At 45.4% G+C, this 18,412-nt stretch overlaps 1 protein-coding gene across 1 annotated transcript; it reads left to right on the forward strand.

Annotated features, from left to right (window-relative positions):
- Positions 1-796: 796 nt before the first annotated feature.
- LOC100304412 (uncharacterized) lies at positions 797-6,625 on the forward strand. Its single transcript, NM_001356624.1, has one exon. The coding sequence runs from the start codon at positions 3,116-3,118 to the stop codon at positions 5,618-5,620; it is 2,505 nt and encodes an 834-aa protein (NP_001343553.1). The 5' UTR covers positions 797-3,115; the 3' UTR covers positions 5,621-6,625.
- Positions 6,626-18,412: the final 11,787 nt, after the last annotated feature.

Genomic DNA, 18,412 nt, shown 5'->3' on the forward strand with positions numbered 1-18,412 from the left:
CTTCTTCCTCCATTCGCCATTGCTGGGGCCGGCTGTGCGCTATACAGGCGGACGCGCCCATGGCACAATCCACCGCAGGAGTCCCGCCATCGGTGTCCAGACCCCGCACGCCCCCAGATCACCGACCATCTTCTACCTCGTGACCAAGGCTGAGCAGGGCGGCGGAAGGAGAGCTCCGCCCCGCGACGACCGGACACGGTGCCACAACGCCATTAACGCGCAACCCCGACGAGCTCTGCACATGCAGCCACAGCGAAGCACATATCGAATTGCCTAATCGTGAAGGTGACGTCGCTCTACATGGTTGGGAACATACCAGCGCCCAGGTTCGAACAGGTTATCCCTGGGTGGAGCGACGGACGCCTTGTGGTTCAGTGGCGACGGCGGTGCGCTGGCCTGCCGTTCTTGCGAAGCACAGGATGAATCCCCTCTGGGCAGAGCGACGATTCACCAAGGACCGCCCCCCCTGACTCCGCCCGACTTCCCCAAGCACCGTGTTACAGACACTACCCAGGTTCGTGTGGTGGAAAGCAGATCAGCGTCTGAAGAAGGCGGTATTCAGGGACCGAAGTCAGTCCAGCCAAGCAGCAACAAGGAGCACCGGTTGTCAAAACGCGTCAGGAAGCCCAATGTCCGTGTTTCAGGCCCAGAATGGAGTATGTAAGGTGTTACGTGTGTGTGCGTGAGGCTGGATACTTAAGCCGCGCAAGTGGCGTGGTGTAATCATCTTGGACAAGAAATTCCTAAATGAAACTCTGAGCCGCCGGCTCTCTACCCTACCTGCTCCTCCTCTTCCTGCCTTCTTCCCCTTCTCCACGCAAGTCTGTAGCACGTAACAACTGGTATCAGAGGAGTCCGTTCCTCCGCGATCGCCGATCTGGAACCCGCCGCCAACCACGACTACTTCACGAGGCTCCAGCGACGTAAGGGTACCATGGATCCCTCGTCCAAGCTCCTGCTCGAGGAGATCGATAAGAAGCTGGTGGCGATGGACCTCAAGTGGGAGCAGCGGTTCGGAGACTTCAACCGCGCTAAGGAGGATCGCCTGACGGCCCTGGAGAACTCGTGCGCCGAGTTCGACAATTGGCGTCCCAAGGTCGACGCCGCCATGGAAGATGTCAAGCTGGAGCTCCACAAGATGAACAAGCAGTGGGATCACGCAGCGCGGTATATGGCGGGGGCGGATTCTGGCATCCTCGGCAAGCCGGATCCACTGCTTGATCCTCGACAGCAAGCTCCGACTCATGACGGCCCCATTGGGCACCGCGATGAATCACGCCACCGGGAGCAGGGGTATGGGTCGGTGACCTTCACCCCTGGCCCGGTCAAGGGTATGCATCATGTGCCCCATCTACCGCCTTCTCCTCGTTATCATGGTCCTGTGTTTGATCATATGGGTAGTCGCACACGAAATTCTGATATGCCAATGAGCTCTCTGGGCAAGTTACCAAAATTGCCATTCCCTATTTTTGACGGGGATAATCCACGTTTGTGGATCTATCGCTGTGAGAGTTACTTCGACATGTACGAAGTCGAACCCGAAGCCTGGGTGAAGGTGGCTTCCATGTACCTCGCGCCACATGTAGCATGCTGGTTCCAGTCTGTTGAGCGCAAACAACCCCGATTGTCTTGGCCGCTGCTCTGCAGATTACTACACGAGCGGTTCGGTCGAGACCAGTACCAGTCATTGTTGCGGCAGCTGTTTCGTATCCATCAGCAGAGTAGCGTAACTGATTACCAGGATCGTTTTGTCACATTAGTTGATCAGTTGGCTGTTTATGAGTCAGTGCCAGATCCCTTGTTTTTTGCTACTCGCTTTGTAGATGGTCTACGTACCGACATTAGAGCAGTGGTTATGCTTCAACGTCCTCTGGACTTGGACTCCGCATGTTCCTTGGCTTTGTTGCAGGAAGAGGTGGCGCTGCCGTCGGGACGACATGAACATCGCAAGGAAGCTTATCAGCCCTGGCTGAAGTCGGCTACAGCAAGTGCCCGACCAATGCAACTACCCCCTCCACCCACATCTTCTCTTCATAAACCAGAATCTTATCAGAAGAAAAGAGATGGTGTTCCTTCGTCTGTGGATGGCAAATTGGCTGCACTCAAAGCTTATCGACGTGCTCGTGGTCTATGTGATAGGTGTGCTGAGAAGTGGCATCGTGGACATACTTGTAACGCAACTGTGCAGCTGCATGCATTACAGGAGGTGTGGGAATTGCTGTCAGAAAATTCAGGGGAGGACTCATCAATTCATGAACAGACACTCGAGGAACCTATTATTATGGCTATTTCTGCTGAAGCTGTGACAGGGTCTTCTGCAAAAAGATCCATGAGATTTCTGGGAAGCATGCTTGGAAAGGACATCCTGATTTTGGTTGATTCTGGCAGTACACATTCCTTCATTAATCAGTCAACTGTTCAGCATCACACTATTGTTCCAGTAGCTGCAACTCCTTTCAGAGTCCAAGTGGCAAATGGTGGACTGCTATCCTGTGACAAGATGATACCTCATGCAGTTTGGAGCATCCAAGGGTGTGAATTCTCTCAAGATTTGAGGGTGTTGCCTCTGCCAAAGTTTGATCTCATTTTGGGAATGGATTGGTTAGAATTTTACAGTCCCATGGAGGTACATTGGCAACACAGATGGTTGTGTATTCCCTACCACGACAGACAAGTGGTGCTTTATGGTTGTGCTGCACAAGCAACTGACATTCTTTTGCATATTACACCAGTTATGTCTTTCGTGCTTGATACCCCACCTGAAGCTGTGCACCCTGCAGTGTCTGCTATATTATCTCAGTTCCACCAAGTTTTTGCACAACCAAGTTCTCTTCCTCCTGTCAGGGCATGTGACCATGCAATTCCCTTGGTACCTGGTGCGACTCCAGTCAATATCCGGCCCTATCGATATTCCCCATCGTTGAAGGATGAGATTGAGCAACATATTGTGAAGATGCTTCAAAATGGTATTATAAGACCTAGCTCCTCTGAGTTTTCTTCCCCGGTGTTGTTAGTAAGAAAGAAAGATGGCAGTTTCAGGTTTTGTGTAGATTATCGTTACCTCAATGCCTTGACTATCAAATGGAAGTTTCCCATTCCTGTCTTTGACTAGTTAATGGATGAACTCGCTGGGGCATCATGGTTTTCCACACTGGATCTCTTGTCAGGGTACCACCAAGTAAGGTTGAAGCCTGGAGAAGAATTCAAAACGGCTTTCCAAACTCATCATGGGCAGTACGAATTTTTGGTCATGGCTTTCGGTTTATGTGGAGCTCCAGGCACCTTCCAGAGTGCTATGAACACTACACTGGCACCATTACTCAGAAAATGTGTTATAGTGTTCTTTGATGACATATTAATTTATAGTGCCACTTTGGATGACCACTTAGACCACTTGCAACAGGTGTTAACTCTCCTCCAGCAAGACACTTGGTTTGTCAAAATGTCTAAGTGCAAATTTGCCCAACGCAAAATTTCTTACCTCGGACATGTAATAAGTGAGGAAGGGGTGGCCACCGATGAAGCAAAAGTTGAGGCTGTGTTGTCCTGGCCCATACCAAACAATGCCAAAGACTTGAGAAGCTTTCTCGGTCTTGCAGGATATTATCGCAAGTTTGTGAAACATTTTGCCATTATTGCAAGACCCCTGCACAATCTATTGAAAAAAGGAGCTCTCTTTGTGTGGACTCAAGATCATCAGCTTGTGTTCTCTACTTTGAAACAAGCTCTCGTTTCAGCACCTGTCTTGGCATTACCAAATTTTGCTAAACCGTTTTGCTTGGAAACCGATGCCTGTAAAAATGGTGTGGGTGCTGTCTTGATGCAGGAGGGTCATCCACTAGCGTTTCACAGTAAACCTTTGGGCACCAAAACACAAGGTCTCTCAACATATGAGAAAGAATATCTAGCCATTCTGATGGCTGTCGACCAGTGGCGCCATTATCTGTTACATGCCGAATTCATTATCTTCACAGATCAAAAAAGCTTGATCCACTTAAGTGACCAGAGGTTGAACACTCCATGGCAGCAGAAGGTATTTACAAAGTTACTCGGCATGCAGTACAAGATAGTATACAAACAAGGTTCCGACAATAGGGTTGCTGATGCCCTATCTAGAAGAGCGCATGATATCCCTACGGTTCTGGCCATTTCTGTCTGTTCTCCACAATGGTGCCAAAACATTATCGATGGCTATCTGCAGGATGAAGAAGCTAAACAGCTTCTAGCCAAACTGATAGTAGATGGTTCATCAGTTCCTCACTTTTCGTTACAGGATGGTATTATCAAATTCAACAACAAGATTTGGGTGGGCAACAACCGGCCAATGCATCAAGCCATCTTGGAGGCCATGCACAGTTCTGCTGTAGGTGGGCACTCTGGTTTCCCTGTCACGTATCACAAGCTGAAGCAGCTGTTTGCCTGGTCCGGTATGAGGAAGTTTGCTAAACATTTTGTGGCTTCGTGCTCCGTGTGTCAGCAGTCCAAGCCGGAGAGGGTCAAGTACCCTGGACTCTTGCAGCCTCTGTCTGTACCCGCTGGCGCTTGGCAGACAGTTACACTGGATTTTGTGGAGGGACTTCCAAATTCAGGCAACAAAAACTGTGTAATGGTAGTGGTCAACAAGTTTTCGAAGTTCAGTCACTTTATTGCCCTCAAACACCCTTTTTCAGCACTGGTGGTGGCTAAACACTTTATGCAGCATATATATAAGCTCCATGGCATGCCAACAGCAATTGTCTCTGACCGTGACCGCATATTCACTAGCCAATTGTGGCAAGCTTTATTCAAGCTAGCTGATGTGAAGCTTCACATGAGCTCCTCCTACCACCCACAAACAGACGGGCAAACAGAGCGCGTTAACCAATGTATGGAGACCTTCCTCCGTTGCTTTGTCAACGCGTGTCCCAGCAAGTGGATCGATTGGCTTTACCTGGCAGAGTTCTGGTACAACTCCTGCAAGCACGAAGCACTGGGTCTTTCCCCCTTTGAAGTGTTATATGGTTATTCGCCGAAACCATTCGGTTTGAATGCTGTTGATAACTCTCAAAATCCTTCCCTGGATGAGTGGCTGCAAGACAAGGCTGTCATAACAACCTTGGTTCAGCAACACCTGCACCGTGCTCAGTTACGTATGAAGGCCCAGGCTGATAAAAACAGGTCTGAAAGAGTTTTTGCTGTGGGGGATCAAGTATACCTGCGTTTACAGCCATATATCCAGTCTTCCCTTGCTCCCAGATCGAACCAAAAACTTGCTTTTCGGTATTTTGGGCCCTTCACTGTTCTCAACAAAGTGGGTTCGGTTGCTTACAAATTGGATTTACCTGCTTCGTCTAAAATACATCCCATTTTCCATGTTTCTCAACTAAAGAAGGCTATCTCTCCGACTGTTACAGTCGCTCAGCTACCTCAGTCCCTAGAAGGTTTGCAGGTACCTGACAAAATTTTACAACGTCGTCTGAACTCTGCAGGGTTGTCTCAATTGCTCATCCAGTGGTCAGGCATGCCTACTTTGTTGGCCACCTGGGAAGATGAACTGTTATTGCGCCAGAAATTTCCATATGCTCCTGCTTGGGGGCAAGCAGCCTTTCATCGCCGGGGGATTGTTACAGACACTACCTAGGTTCGTGTGGTGGAAAGCAGATCAGCGTCTGAAGAAGGCGGTATTCAGGGACCGAAGTCAGTCCAGCCAAGCAGCAACAAGGAGCACCGGTTGTCAAAACGCGTCAGGAAGCCCAATGTCCGTGTTTCAGGCCCAGAATGGAGTATGTAAGGTGTTACGTGTGTGTGCGTGAGGCTGGATACTTAAGCCGCGCAAGTGGCGTGGTGTAATCATCTTGGACAAGAAATTCCTAAATGAAACTCTGAGCCGCCGGCTCTCTACCCTACCTGCTCCTCCTCTTCCTGCCTTCTTCCCCTTCTCCACGCAAGTCTGTAGCACGTAACACACCGATGGCCGCACCAAATCACAGCCCGCACCTTTTTTTTCTCTCTCTGGCAGCGTTCAGCACAAGTGGTGATTGGGGTCTATTCTTCTCGACGTAGCGGCTTCCCTTTTCTCTCCGGTGATGGCGTGCGCAAGGGGGCGCGGCGGCAACAAGCCCTATAATGCCAGGGCAACGGCAGGTCCTGAAATATCTCAACCGAATCCCCTCAGTTGGCCGAACTCATCGGTCCCACGTCGAGAGTTCTGCGGTGGGGAAGAGGAACAGGAGCTACGGCGGTCCCACACGGATGGAGCAGGGCTGGCATGCGGGGCCCGGCCCACCAGTCAGCCAAACAAATGCGGCCAGCGGAGGAATGAGCGATGGCCCACATGCCAGTGTCTGATGTCCATGCCGTGGAGGATGGCGCAGGTGTTGAGTGGCCGACACGGTGGATCCCAAAGACCAGTGGTCGGACCCAGGATGGTAACGCGGATGGAAGATGGGCCACGCGGGAGAAGGGCTAAATGGGCCGAGTGGGATTGGGTCCAGACAACGTTTCTTTTTTTTCTTCTTTATTTTTCTCCTTTCTTCTTTATTTTGAAATCCAAATTTTTGGATTTCAAATTTTGTGATGAATTTGTACTCAACTATTTGAAGGTATGATTCAAACATGCCATGGTGAAATGAATTTATTTCTCTAAGGATTTTATTTGGTATTAGCCAATATTTTTCTCTCTCTTTTCTAAATTCTAAAATTTCTTGTATATTCTAAATTCCACTTGAGACTTTAATATTTTCTTTTCATATGATTTATTATGTGATCACAAGATGCACACAAAAATGAAAACCGGCATGATACATATTTTAGTGGCTTTTATGATATTAATTATTTGTTTTTACCTAGGGTGTTCACATGTGATGATGCATAAAGGTCAAATTCACAAAAGGAGAAATTGTTTCTCTATTGATATTATTTCTAACAAATTACAAATTGGGTATTACAAATCCTACCCTCCTTAAAAAGAATCTCGCCCTCGAGATTTAGGAAGATCTAGGGAAAAGGTGAGGAAAATCTATACGAAGCTCTTCTTCTCTTTCCCAAGTTGCTTCATCTTCACCGTGGTGACTCCATTGAACTTTGCACATCTTTATAACCTTATTCCTCGTAACACGAGTCAGTGTATCCAGAATCTTGACGGGGTACTCAGCATAAGTCAGGTCATCTTGAACATTAAGGTCTTCCATAGGTAATTGTTCTTCAGGCACCCTGAGACACTTCTTCAGCTGAGATACATGAAAGACATCATGAACATCCACAAGATGATTCGGTAACTCCAATTGATATGCAACTTCTCCCACTCGCTTTAAGATTAAGAAGGGTCCAATAAAGCGAGGGGACAACTTTCCTTTAACTTTGAATCTTCTCATACCCCGGAGTGGTGACACCTTCAAATAGACATAATCTCCCTCTTTAAACTCAAGCAGTCTTCTCCGGGTATCAGCATAACTTTTCTGGCTTGACTGCGCAGTTTTCACATTCTCCCTTATTTGCTGGACTTGTTCTTCTGCTTCCTGTATAATATCAGGTCCAAACAACTGCCTTTCACCAGTTTGGTCCCAGTACAGTGGAGTCCTGCACTTTCTGCCATATAAAGCCTCAAACGATGACATCTTCAAACTGGCCTGATAGCTATTATTATAAGAGAACTCCGCATACGGTAGACTCTTATCCCAACTACTACCATGCTGAAGGGCACAAGTTCTCAACATGTCCTCCCATACTTGATTAGTCCTTTCAGTCTGTCCATCAGTCTGAGGATGGTAGGCCAAACTAAACTTCAAATTCGTATCCAAATTCTCATGAAAACTTTTCCAAAGTTCGGAGGTGAACTATGATCCTCTATCCGAGACGATCTTCTTCGGTACACCATGTAGAGACACATCCGAGACATATATAACTTAGCCAATTGTGATCCCTGATAAGTAGTCTTAACCGGGATGAAATGAGCCACTTTGGTCAGTCTATCCATAATAACCCGTATAGAATCATATCCTTTCGAGGTGCGTGGCAATCCAGTAATGAAATTCAAACCAATCTATTCCCACTTCCATTCGGGTATCTTTAATGGGTATACTAGTCCAGCTTGTCTTTGGTGTTCGGCCTTAACTCTTTGACACACCTCGCACATAGCCATATGTGTAGCCACATCTCTCTTCAATCCATACCACCAGTATTTCCGCTTCAAATCCTGATACATCTTGATACTACCAGGATGAATAGAATAATCCGAGTCATGGGCCTCCTTTAAAATAGTCTCACAAAAAACTATCGATCTCAGGCACACATGTCCTATCCTTGAACCATATGGTGCCTTACTCATCTTCTGTGAACTCTGGGCCTCTACCTTCTGTTATCAGATCCTTGATCTCTTATATTTTAGCATTACCAATTTGTCCTTTGCGGATTTCTTGCTCCAAAGTAGGTTCCACATCAATAGTAACTCCTTCTGTGTGAGCAACTATCCCCAGGTTAAGTCTCCTAAAATCCTCAACAATCTCATCGGGTAGCTGGACAACGAAAGCGGAGTGAACATGCTCCTTCCGACTCAAGGCATCTGCAACCAAATTTGCCTTGCCTGGGTGGTAATGAATCTCCAAGTCATAATCCTTAATAAGCTCCAACCAACGGCGTTGCCTAAGGTTGAGATCCTTCTGAGTGAATATATATACTTCAAATTCTTATGATCCGTGTATACTTGACACTTGGTTCCCATAATATAATGTCTCCAAATCTTAAGCGCATGCACAATGGCTGCCAATTCTAAGTCATGAGTGGGGTAGTTCAATTCATGTTTCCGTAACTGACGAGATGCATAGGCGATGACATGTCCTTCTTGCATGAACACACATCCTAATCCTTAGCCACATGCATCACAATAAATGTCAAATCCCTTCTGTAGATCTGGCATAACCAACACCGAGGTGACATCAATCTCAACTTTAGTTGGTTAAAACTATCTGGGTACTTCTCATCCCACTTAAATTCTTTTCCTTTCTCTAAAAGTGAAGTCATAGGCTTAGCAATCTTAGAGAACCCTTCAATAAATCGCCGATAATATCCTGCGAGTCCCAAGAAACTCCGAATCTCAGTAACTGTAGTGGGTACTCTCCACTCCATTATCTCCTTAACTTTAGCAGGATCCACTGAAATTCCTTCATTAGAAATAATATGACCAAGGAATGGCACCTTGTCAATCCAAAACTCGCACTTGCTGAACTTAGCGTAGGGTTGATTATCTCGCAGCTTCTGTAGCACCAATCTCAGATGTTGTTCATGATCACTTTCATTCCTAGAATAGATCAGAATATCGTCGATGAACACCACGACGAATCTGTCCAGATACTCCATAAACACCTTGTTCATCAAGTTCATGAAATAAGCTGGTGCATTGGTTAATCCAAATGACATAATAGTAAACTCATATAATCCATATCGGGTCGGGAAATCTGTCTTGAGAATATCCGATGGCGTAATCTTCATTTGATGGTAACCTGATCGGAGATCGATCTTCGAGAATACCCTTGCATCTCTCATCTAATCAAATAAATCCACAATGAGGGGTAATGGATACTTGTTCTTCACAGTGACATCGTTAAGTGATCTATAATCCACACACATCCGTTGTGATCCATCCTTCTCCTGTACAAACAGTACCGGTGCTCTCCAAGGTGAGGAACTCGGACGAATGTACCCAGCCTCTTGTAACTCAGTTAACTGCTTCTTCAGTCCCTTTAACTCTTCTACAGACATCATGTATGGCCGTTTGAAAGTAGGGGCAGTTCCAGGTAAGGGATCAATGACAAACTCAACTTCCGTATCTGGTGGCATCCCTGGTAACTCCTCTGGAAAGACATCCAGAAAATCCTTAACCAAACGGATGTTGTCACCAACAAACTTCCCATCGACTAAGAATGCCGCTAGTTTGGTGGCGGTAGTTACTGCAACTTCAACTTCAAACCTTTCTTCTTTGGGACTGGTGAGTTCTACGGTTCACTTAGCACAATGTATATACTGCCTTTGCCTTTCTTAACCATGACATACCAAGGATCACGTCTATAGTGCTCTCTTCTAACACTATAGGGGTAGCCCATCTGGGTTAGAAATACAGGGTAAGAAAGGAAGAATTGTAGACAAGGCGAGCAATTACGAGGAATGTTACTGCGAGGGATTTATTAGCTAAGTAGATTAGTGTGTCACCCACTAAAGCTAATACATTACCATATGGTGGTACATGCTAAGATGCCCGACTATAATGTTTCAATCAATCAAAGAAGCAAATCAAGCATTTATCATCAGAACAATCAACCAACACATCTTTTTAATAGAGGAAATAATTTTAATTTTGTCTTAGGTCTCCTATCTCTTAAAAAGTTCGTAAATGTAGGATTCCAAGGTATGAAATCCATCTTGTCTTAGAAGAGAAAAGATAAGAGTAATCAGAGTATGACAGCAAAAGGTGAGACAGAATCAAGATAAGTATAGAATGAATCAGAGTAAGGTAAGTATAGAATGAATCAGAATAAGATAAGTAGGTAAAGGTTTTGTCCATTTCTATCTAGGTTTCGTCCTACAGTCAACATTCCTCTGATACCACTTCTGTCACACCCGGTTTTAAGGGACAAAGCCGGGTGCATCTCATACATGCGCCAAAGAAGACAACATATATAATAACAAAGTGTATAGAGATAAATGTCACAATAATCAGAGTACTTATTACATAGCGGAAGTCTTACAAAATAAAAGATAAATATAGCAGGATCTAAAATATCCTTGGCGCCAGAAAGTCAACTGGGAGACTCCACCTAGATCGAATCGAACTCTTCGATACACGAATCCTCTTGAACCACCTGTTCTTCTCCTGTGGGGGGGTGTGAGACAGCAAGAGTGAGCTCACATACGTTCATAGCTCAACAAGTTGTGGGGAATAATGTGGCATGAACTCACCAAAGGTGGGAGTTCATGAAGTGTAAGGCTGATCAATGAAATAAAGGCTGAGACTGAGCATTGCTTTTATAAGTTGGTCAAAATTTTATTAGCAATTACTAAGTGTAAGTAAATACCAAACCTTAATAATAATAGAGAACAGTAATAGTAAAATAATCCCAAATGCGATGCAAATGTCCAATTAAATTTAAGTTCCATAAATTAATCATGTGAGGGTCCGAGCCGCTCTTGACCGTGAGCACGGCTAGTATACTAGTTTTACACTCTGCAGAGGTTGCGCATCTTTACCCACAAGTCATGTTACCCATCTGCCAAGAGATGGCCAATCCCATACACCTCTACCGAGGAGGCGAGGCAGGGTAACACTACGAGGCCTTTACAAAGTTCCACTAGCTTCAGAAATCCCGCTACAGTTTATAGGAAGCTCCAATGCAGGGTTCTTGCCTGACCGCCATCGCAGCAAAATCAACCCAAGGACCTCCCTACACTGACCACTCCCCTACTGCCCTTGCCCCTTTCGGGTAAGGAAGACCTCCACTAGCTTTCCTAGTTAATCAGCCAAGGGCGTCCCATTATACCCTTGTGGTAGCACTGTTTTCCCGGGTGGTCGCTCCATGTTCCCATTAATTTAATGATCTTAACATGAACAGTAATAATAACAAGATAATAACAGGATAATCATGAGTAGTGTATCTCCATACCCAATCCACATAAAGCAATAGCAAGTACTACCCAAAAATATTTCAGGGGTGAACAAGGTATAAAGATAACCAAAACTGGGGTAACCTATTGGGTCCCATCAAAATTAACCTATGCAGATCATTATAATTAATAAGAACATGGCTGGGAAAAGTAAGTGATCAAGGGCACAACTTGCCTTCAATGAGCTCCTGCTCAGCTACTTCTACTTGTTGAACCTCAGTTTCCACAGTGGCTTGCTCGTCTATTCACATCAACACAATACATACATAGTATAGCCAAAATCAACATCACACCAAACATGTAAATAAAGTATACAGTAAAAATCTACACATTAAAATGAGACCATAGAAACTGGAATCACTAAATTTGGAGTTATAGAATTCAAGTTATGAATTTCTTAGGGTTTAATGTGCTTAAAATAGGATTAGATGAGAAATAAATTTTCTTACTGTTTTCATGTAGAAACAGAGACTCTAGATGATGTAGAATAAAATTACAAAATTTTAGGAACTGGAATGGCTCAATTTGGAGTTAGTATGAATTTTCTATGGATTATACAAATTCTGGCATTTAATTAATACTAAAAATTCATTTTTAAATGCATTTCTCTGGTTTTATTTGTCCTCTGGACTGGGCCCCGAATTCCAGAAAGCTCAGGGGTCACTGCGCAAGAAATCCTATGACTCAGATCACCCCTAATATGGACGGCGGGTTAATTTGAGAGAAAACCGAGGGCTCTTTTGCAAACTGGGCAGCCCGAAGGGGTATCCTCGAATCTGGCCCGCCCGATCTGAGGTGGACGGATCCGATTAGATTTGAGCTAGCTAATATCCCGCACTCCTTCCTGATCACTGGATCCAAGATCTATGGTTAAGATTCTATCAGATAAAGGGGTATCATCGATTCGATCTCGGCCGCGTACTGTCCATCCCACGGCCGAGCGGCTTCTTCCTCCATTCGCCATTGCTGGGGCCGCCTGTGCGCTATACAGGCGGACGCGCCCATGGCACAATCCACCGCACGAGTCCCGCCATCGGTGTCCAGACCCCGCACGCCCCCGGATCACCGACCATCTTCTACCTCGTGACCAAGGCTGAGCAGGGCGGCGGAAGGAGAGCTCCGCCCCGCGACGACCGGACACGGTGCCACAACGCCATTAACGCGCAACCCCGACGAGCTCTGCACATGCAGCCACAGCGAAGCACATATCGAATTGCCTAATCGTGAAGGTGACGTCGCTCTACATGGTTGGGAACATACCAGCGCCCAGGTTCGAACAGGTTATCCCTGGGTGGAGCGACGGACGCCTTGTGGTTCAGTGGCGACGGCGGTGCGCTGGCCCGCCGTTCTTGCGAAGCACAGGATGAATCCCCTCTGGGCAGAGCGACGATTCACCAAGGACCGCCCCCCTGACTCCGCCCGACTTCCCCAAGCACCGATGGCCGCACCAAATCACAGCCCGCACCTTTTTTTCTCTCTCTGGCAGCGTTCAGCACAAGTGGTGATTGGGGTCTATTCTTCTCGACGTAGCGGCTTCCCTTTTCTCTCCGGTGATGGCGTGCGCAAGGGGGCGCGGCGGCAACAAGCCTTATAATGCCAGGGCAACGGCAGGTCCTGAAATATCTCAACCGAATCCCCTCAGTTGGCCGAACTCATCGGTCCCACGTCGAGAGTTCTGCGGTGGGGAAGAGGAACAGGAGCTACGGCGGTCCCACACGGATGGAGCAGGGCTGGCATGCGGGGCCCGGCCCACCAGTCAGCCAAACAAATGCGGCCAGCGGAGGAATGAGCGATGGCCCACATGCCAGTGTCTGATGTCCATGCCGTGGAGGATGGCGCAGGTGTTGAGTGGCCGACACGGTGGATCCCAAAGACCAGTGGTCGGACCCAGGATGGTAACGCGGATGGAAGATGGGCCACGCGGGAGAAGGGCTAAATGGGCCGAGTGGGATTGGGTCCAGACAACGTTTCTTTTTTTTCTTCTTTATTTTTCTCCTCTCTTCTTTATTTTGAAATCCAAATTTTTGGATTTCAAATTTTGTGATGAATTTGTACTCAACTATTTGAAGGTATGATTCAAACATGCCATGGTGAAATGAATTTATTTCTCTAAGGATTTTATTTGGTATTAGCCAATATTTTTCTCTCTCTTTTCTAAATTCTAAAATTTCTTGTATATTCTAAATTCCACTTGAGACTTTAATATTTTCTTTTCATATGATTTATTATGTGATCACAAGATGCACACAAAAATGAAAACCGGCATGATACATATTTTAGTGGCTTTTATGATATTAATTATTTGTTTTTACCTAGGGTGTTCACATGTGATGATGCATAAAGGTCAAATTCACAAAAGGAGAAATTGTTTCTCTATTGATATTATTTCTAACAAATTACAAATTGGGTATTACACTTCACCTTCAAACATAGGTGGTTTGCCTAATGGAACGGAAAGTAATGGAGTGCGTCTAGAAATGCGAGGATAACGAAGGGGCATCTTACTATACTTCTTGCGCTCATGGCGCTTCGAAATGGTGGATGCCGATTCCGAGCCGGAGGTGGAGGGTGACGAAGAGTCGGTCTCATAGTAGACCACCTTCTTCATCTTCTTCTTCTTGTCACCCATACGATGGGACTTGATGGAGGAAGAGGATTCCTCCTTGTGCCTTTGGGCGGACTCCCTTGAGTGTGTTCTCCCCGAGCTTGCAGACTTGTCGCCGGTCCCGAGATCCCTCTTGGCGGATGCTCCCGACATCACTTCGAGCGGTTAGGCTCTAATGAAGCACCTGCTCTGATACCAATTGAAAGTCGCCTAGAGGGGGGGTGAATAGGGCGAATCTGAAATTTATAAACTTAAGCACAACTATAATCCGGGTTAGCGTTAGAAATAAGAACGAGTCCGAGAGAGAGGGCGAAAAACAAATCGTAAGCAAATAAAGAGTGAGACACAAGGATTTGTTTTACCGAGGTTCGGTTCTTGCAAATATACTCCCCGTTGAGGTGGTCATAAAGATCGGGTCTCTTTCAACCCTTTCCCTCTCTCAAACGGTCACTTAGACCGAGTGAGCTTCTCTTCTCAATCAAACGGGACACAAAGTCCCCGCAAGGACTACCACACAATTGGTGTCTCTTGCCTCGGTTACAATTGCGTTGATCACAAGAAGAATGAGAAAGAAAAGAAGCAATCCAAGCGAAAGAGCTCAAATGAACACAAATGTCGCTCTCTCTAGTCACTATTTGATTTGGAGTGATTCCGGACTTGGGAGAGGATTTGATCTCTTTGATTGTGTCTAGAATTGAATGCTATAGCTCTTGTAATGTGTTGAAGGTGGAAAACTTGGATGCCATTGAATGTGGGGTGGTTGGGGTATTTATAGCCCCAACTACCAAAAGTGGTCGTTGGAAGGCTGATGTCGCATGGCGGGCGACACTGTCCGGTGCGCCAGCCACGTCAGCCAGCCGTTGGGTTCTGACCGTTGGAGCTCTGACTGGTGGGGCCTCTGGGCTGTCCGGTGGTGCACCGGACAGGTCCTGTAGACTGTCCGGTGCGCCAACTGCGCGTGCTCTGTCCTCTGCGCGCGCAGGCGCGCATTAAATGCGTTGCAGGCGACCGTTGCGCGCGAAGTAGTCGTTGCTCCGCTGGCACACCAAACAGTCTAGTGAATTATAGCGGAGCGACCTCCCATTTTCCCGAAGGTGGCAAGTTCAGCTTCGAGTTCCCTGGTGCACCGGACACTGTCCGGTGGCACACCGGACAGTCCGGTGCGCCAGACCAGGGTGCCTTTTGGGATGTCTTTTGCTCTCTTTGTTTAAACCCTTTCTTGGTCTTTTTATTGGCTTATTGTGAACCTTTGGCTCCTGTAAAACTTATAGACTAAAGCAAACTAGTTAGTCCAATTATTTGTGTTGAGCAATTCAACCACCAAAATCAATTAGGAAAAAGGTGTAGGCCTAATTCCCTTTCAGTAACCACTGGATCTCGAGTTGCACATTTTTGTGAGCATTACTCTTTTGTGTCCTCTATTGAGCCTTACAGGGTGGAGGATGCACTAAGAGATCCAGATTGAGTGCTGGCTATGCAAGAGGAACTCAACAACTTCACAAGGAATGAGGTATGACATTTAGTTCCACGTCCTAACCAAAATGTTGTTGGTACCAAATGGGTATTCCGCAACAAACAAGATGAGCATGGTGTGGTGACAAGGAACAAAGGCCGACTTGTGGCCAAAGGTTATTCATAAGTCAAAGGTTTGGACTTTGCTAAAACTTATGCACCCGTAGCTAGGCTTGAGTCAATTCGTATATTACTTGCCTATGCTACTTACCATGGCTTTAAGCTCTATCAAATGGACGTGAAAAGTGCCTTCCTCAATGGACCAATCAAGGAAGAGGTCTATGTTGAGCAACATCCTGACTTTGAAGATAGTGAGTACCCTAACCATGTGTATAAACTCTCAGAGGCGCTTTATGGGCTCAAGCAAGCCCCAAGAACATGGTATGAATGCCTGCGAGATTTTCTTATCACTATGGCTTCAAAGTCGGAAAAGCCGATCCTACTCTATTTACTAAAACTGTTGCAAAAGATTTGTTTGTATGCCAAATTTATGTTGATGATATTATATTTGGGTCTACTAACAAATCAACTTGTGAAGGGTTTAGTAGGATCATGATACAAAAATTTGAGATGTCTATGATGGGGGGGTTGAAGTATTTCCTAGGATTTCAAATCAAGCAACTCCAAGATGGCACCTTCATCAGCCAAACAAAGTACATTCAAGATATACTTAAGAAGTTTGGAATGAACGATGGCAAACCCATCAAGACACCCATAGGAACTAATGGACATCTCGACCTCGACACGGGAGGTAAATCCGTAGATCAAAAGGTATACCGGTCAATGATAGGATCATTACTCTACTTATGTGCATCTCGACCGGATATTATGCTTTTCTGTATGCATGTGTGCAAGGTTCCAAGCCGATCCTAAGGAAGTTCACCTTAGGGCCGTGAAGAGAATCATGAGGTATTTAGTCTACACTCCTAAGTTTGGGCTTTGGTACCCCAAGGGATCCACTTTTGATTTAATAGGATATTCCAATGCCGATTGGGCAAGGTGTAAAATTGATAGGAAGAGCACCTTAGGGACTTGTCAGTTTCTGGGAAGATCCCTGGTGTCATGGGCTTTAAAGAAACAAAACTCCGTAGCTCTTTCCACCGCCGAAGCCGAGTACATTGTCTCAGGCCATTGTTGTGCGCAATTACTTTGGATGAGGCAAACCCTCAGGGACTATGGCTACAAATTGAGCAAAGTCCCTCTCCTATATGATAATGAGAGTGCAACCCGCATGGCGGATAATCCCGTTGAACACAGCCGCACTAAGCACATAGACATTCGGTATCACTTTCTGAGAGATCACCAACAAGGGGGATATCGAAATAGCTTATGTAAACACCAAGAATCAATTAGTCGATATCTTTACCAAGCCATTAGATGAGAAAACCTTTAGCAAACTTAGGAATGAGCTAAATATACTTGATTCTCAGAATTTTGATTGAAACATTGCACACATAGCTTATTTATATACCTTTGATCATATCTCTTTCATTTGGTACAAATGCATATTTCTTATGTGCCAAGACTACGACTAATGTGTTTTCAAGTATATTTCTATACTAAGTCATAGATTGAAAGGGAAATGGAGTTTGTGGCGAAGACAAGGCTTCCACTCCACTCTAACGGTATCATTTGTCCTTCGTCGCTACTCCGCTCACTCCAAATTGGTATAATACTTCACTCTTATTTACTTGTACCAATGGGGAGAAAGTTCAAAAGGGCTCTCAACGTCTCCGTTTTTGGCGATTAATGCCAAAGGGGGAGAAAATATTTCGTCCAAAGCAAAAGGACCGCACCACCATGATTTCAAAATTTTCACAATTAAACTTTAATTGATATTTGGCAATTTATCAATTGGTATCCATGCTTCACTTGTCTTGAGAAAGCAAAATTTCAATTGGTATAAAGTCTTAAATTGGTATTTTTCACATTGGTATCTATGATGAAAACCCCTTCAATTGGTATCTTTAAAAGTTCATCTTTAAATTGGTATCTATTTAAACCCTCTTGAAAGCTAAGAGGAGAATTTCATTTAGGGGGAGTTTTGTTTAGTCAAAGGAAAAGCATTTGAAACAAGGGGAGAAATTTCAAATCTTGAAAATTCTTCTTGTAATCTTATTCATATACCTTTAACTATTTGCAAAAACACTTTGAAAAGGTTTTCCAAAAGAATTTGCAAAAACAAAACAAGTGGTGCAAAGGTGGTCCAAAATGTTAAATAAAAGAAAAGCAATCCATTCACATCTAGTAAAATTATCAATTGGTTTAATTCCATGTAACCTATGCACTTACCATATGCAAACTAGTTCATTTCTGCACTTTATATATTTGCTTTGGTTTGTGTTGGCATCAATCACCCAAAAAGGGGAGATTGAAAGGGAAATAGGGTTAACCTTTTTCTACGATTAATTTTGGTGGTTGATCGTCAACACAAACACATAGACTAATTAGTTTGCCAAGTATTCATGTATTACAGGTGCATAATAGTTCAACACAAACCAATAAATATTCAAGTTAGGGATCCAATTTGAAGGAGCAAAAGGAACCAAGTGTGCTGTGGTCTGGCGCACCGGACTGTTCGGTGCACCAGGACCGTACAGGGTCCAAGCAGCCACTCTCGGTTTTCATAGGCGCGCTCCACTATAATTCACCGGACTGTCCGGT

Source organism: Zea mays, chromosome 4 (genome assembly GCF_902167145.1).
Source record: "Zea mays cultivar B73 chromosome 4, Zm-B73-REFERENCE-NAM-5.0, whole genome shotgun sequence".
Taxonomy (NCBI): domain Eukaryota; kingdom Viridiplantae; phylum Streptophyta; class Magnoliopsida; order Poales; family Poaceae; genus Zea; species Zea mays.

Coding starts and splice junctions, on each gene's coding strand:
- LOC100304412 (NM_001356624.1), top strand. CDS start 3,116: ATGGATGAACTCGCTGGGGCATCATGGTTTTCCACACTGGATCTCTTG.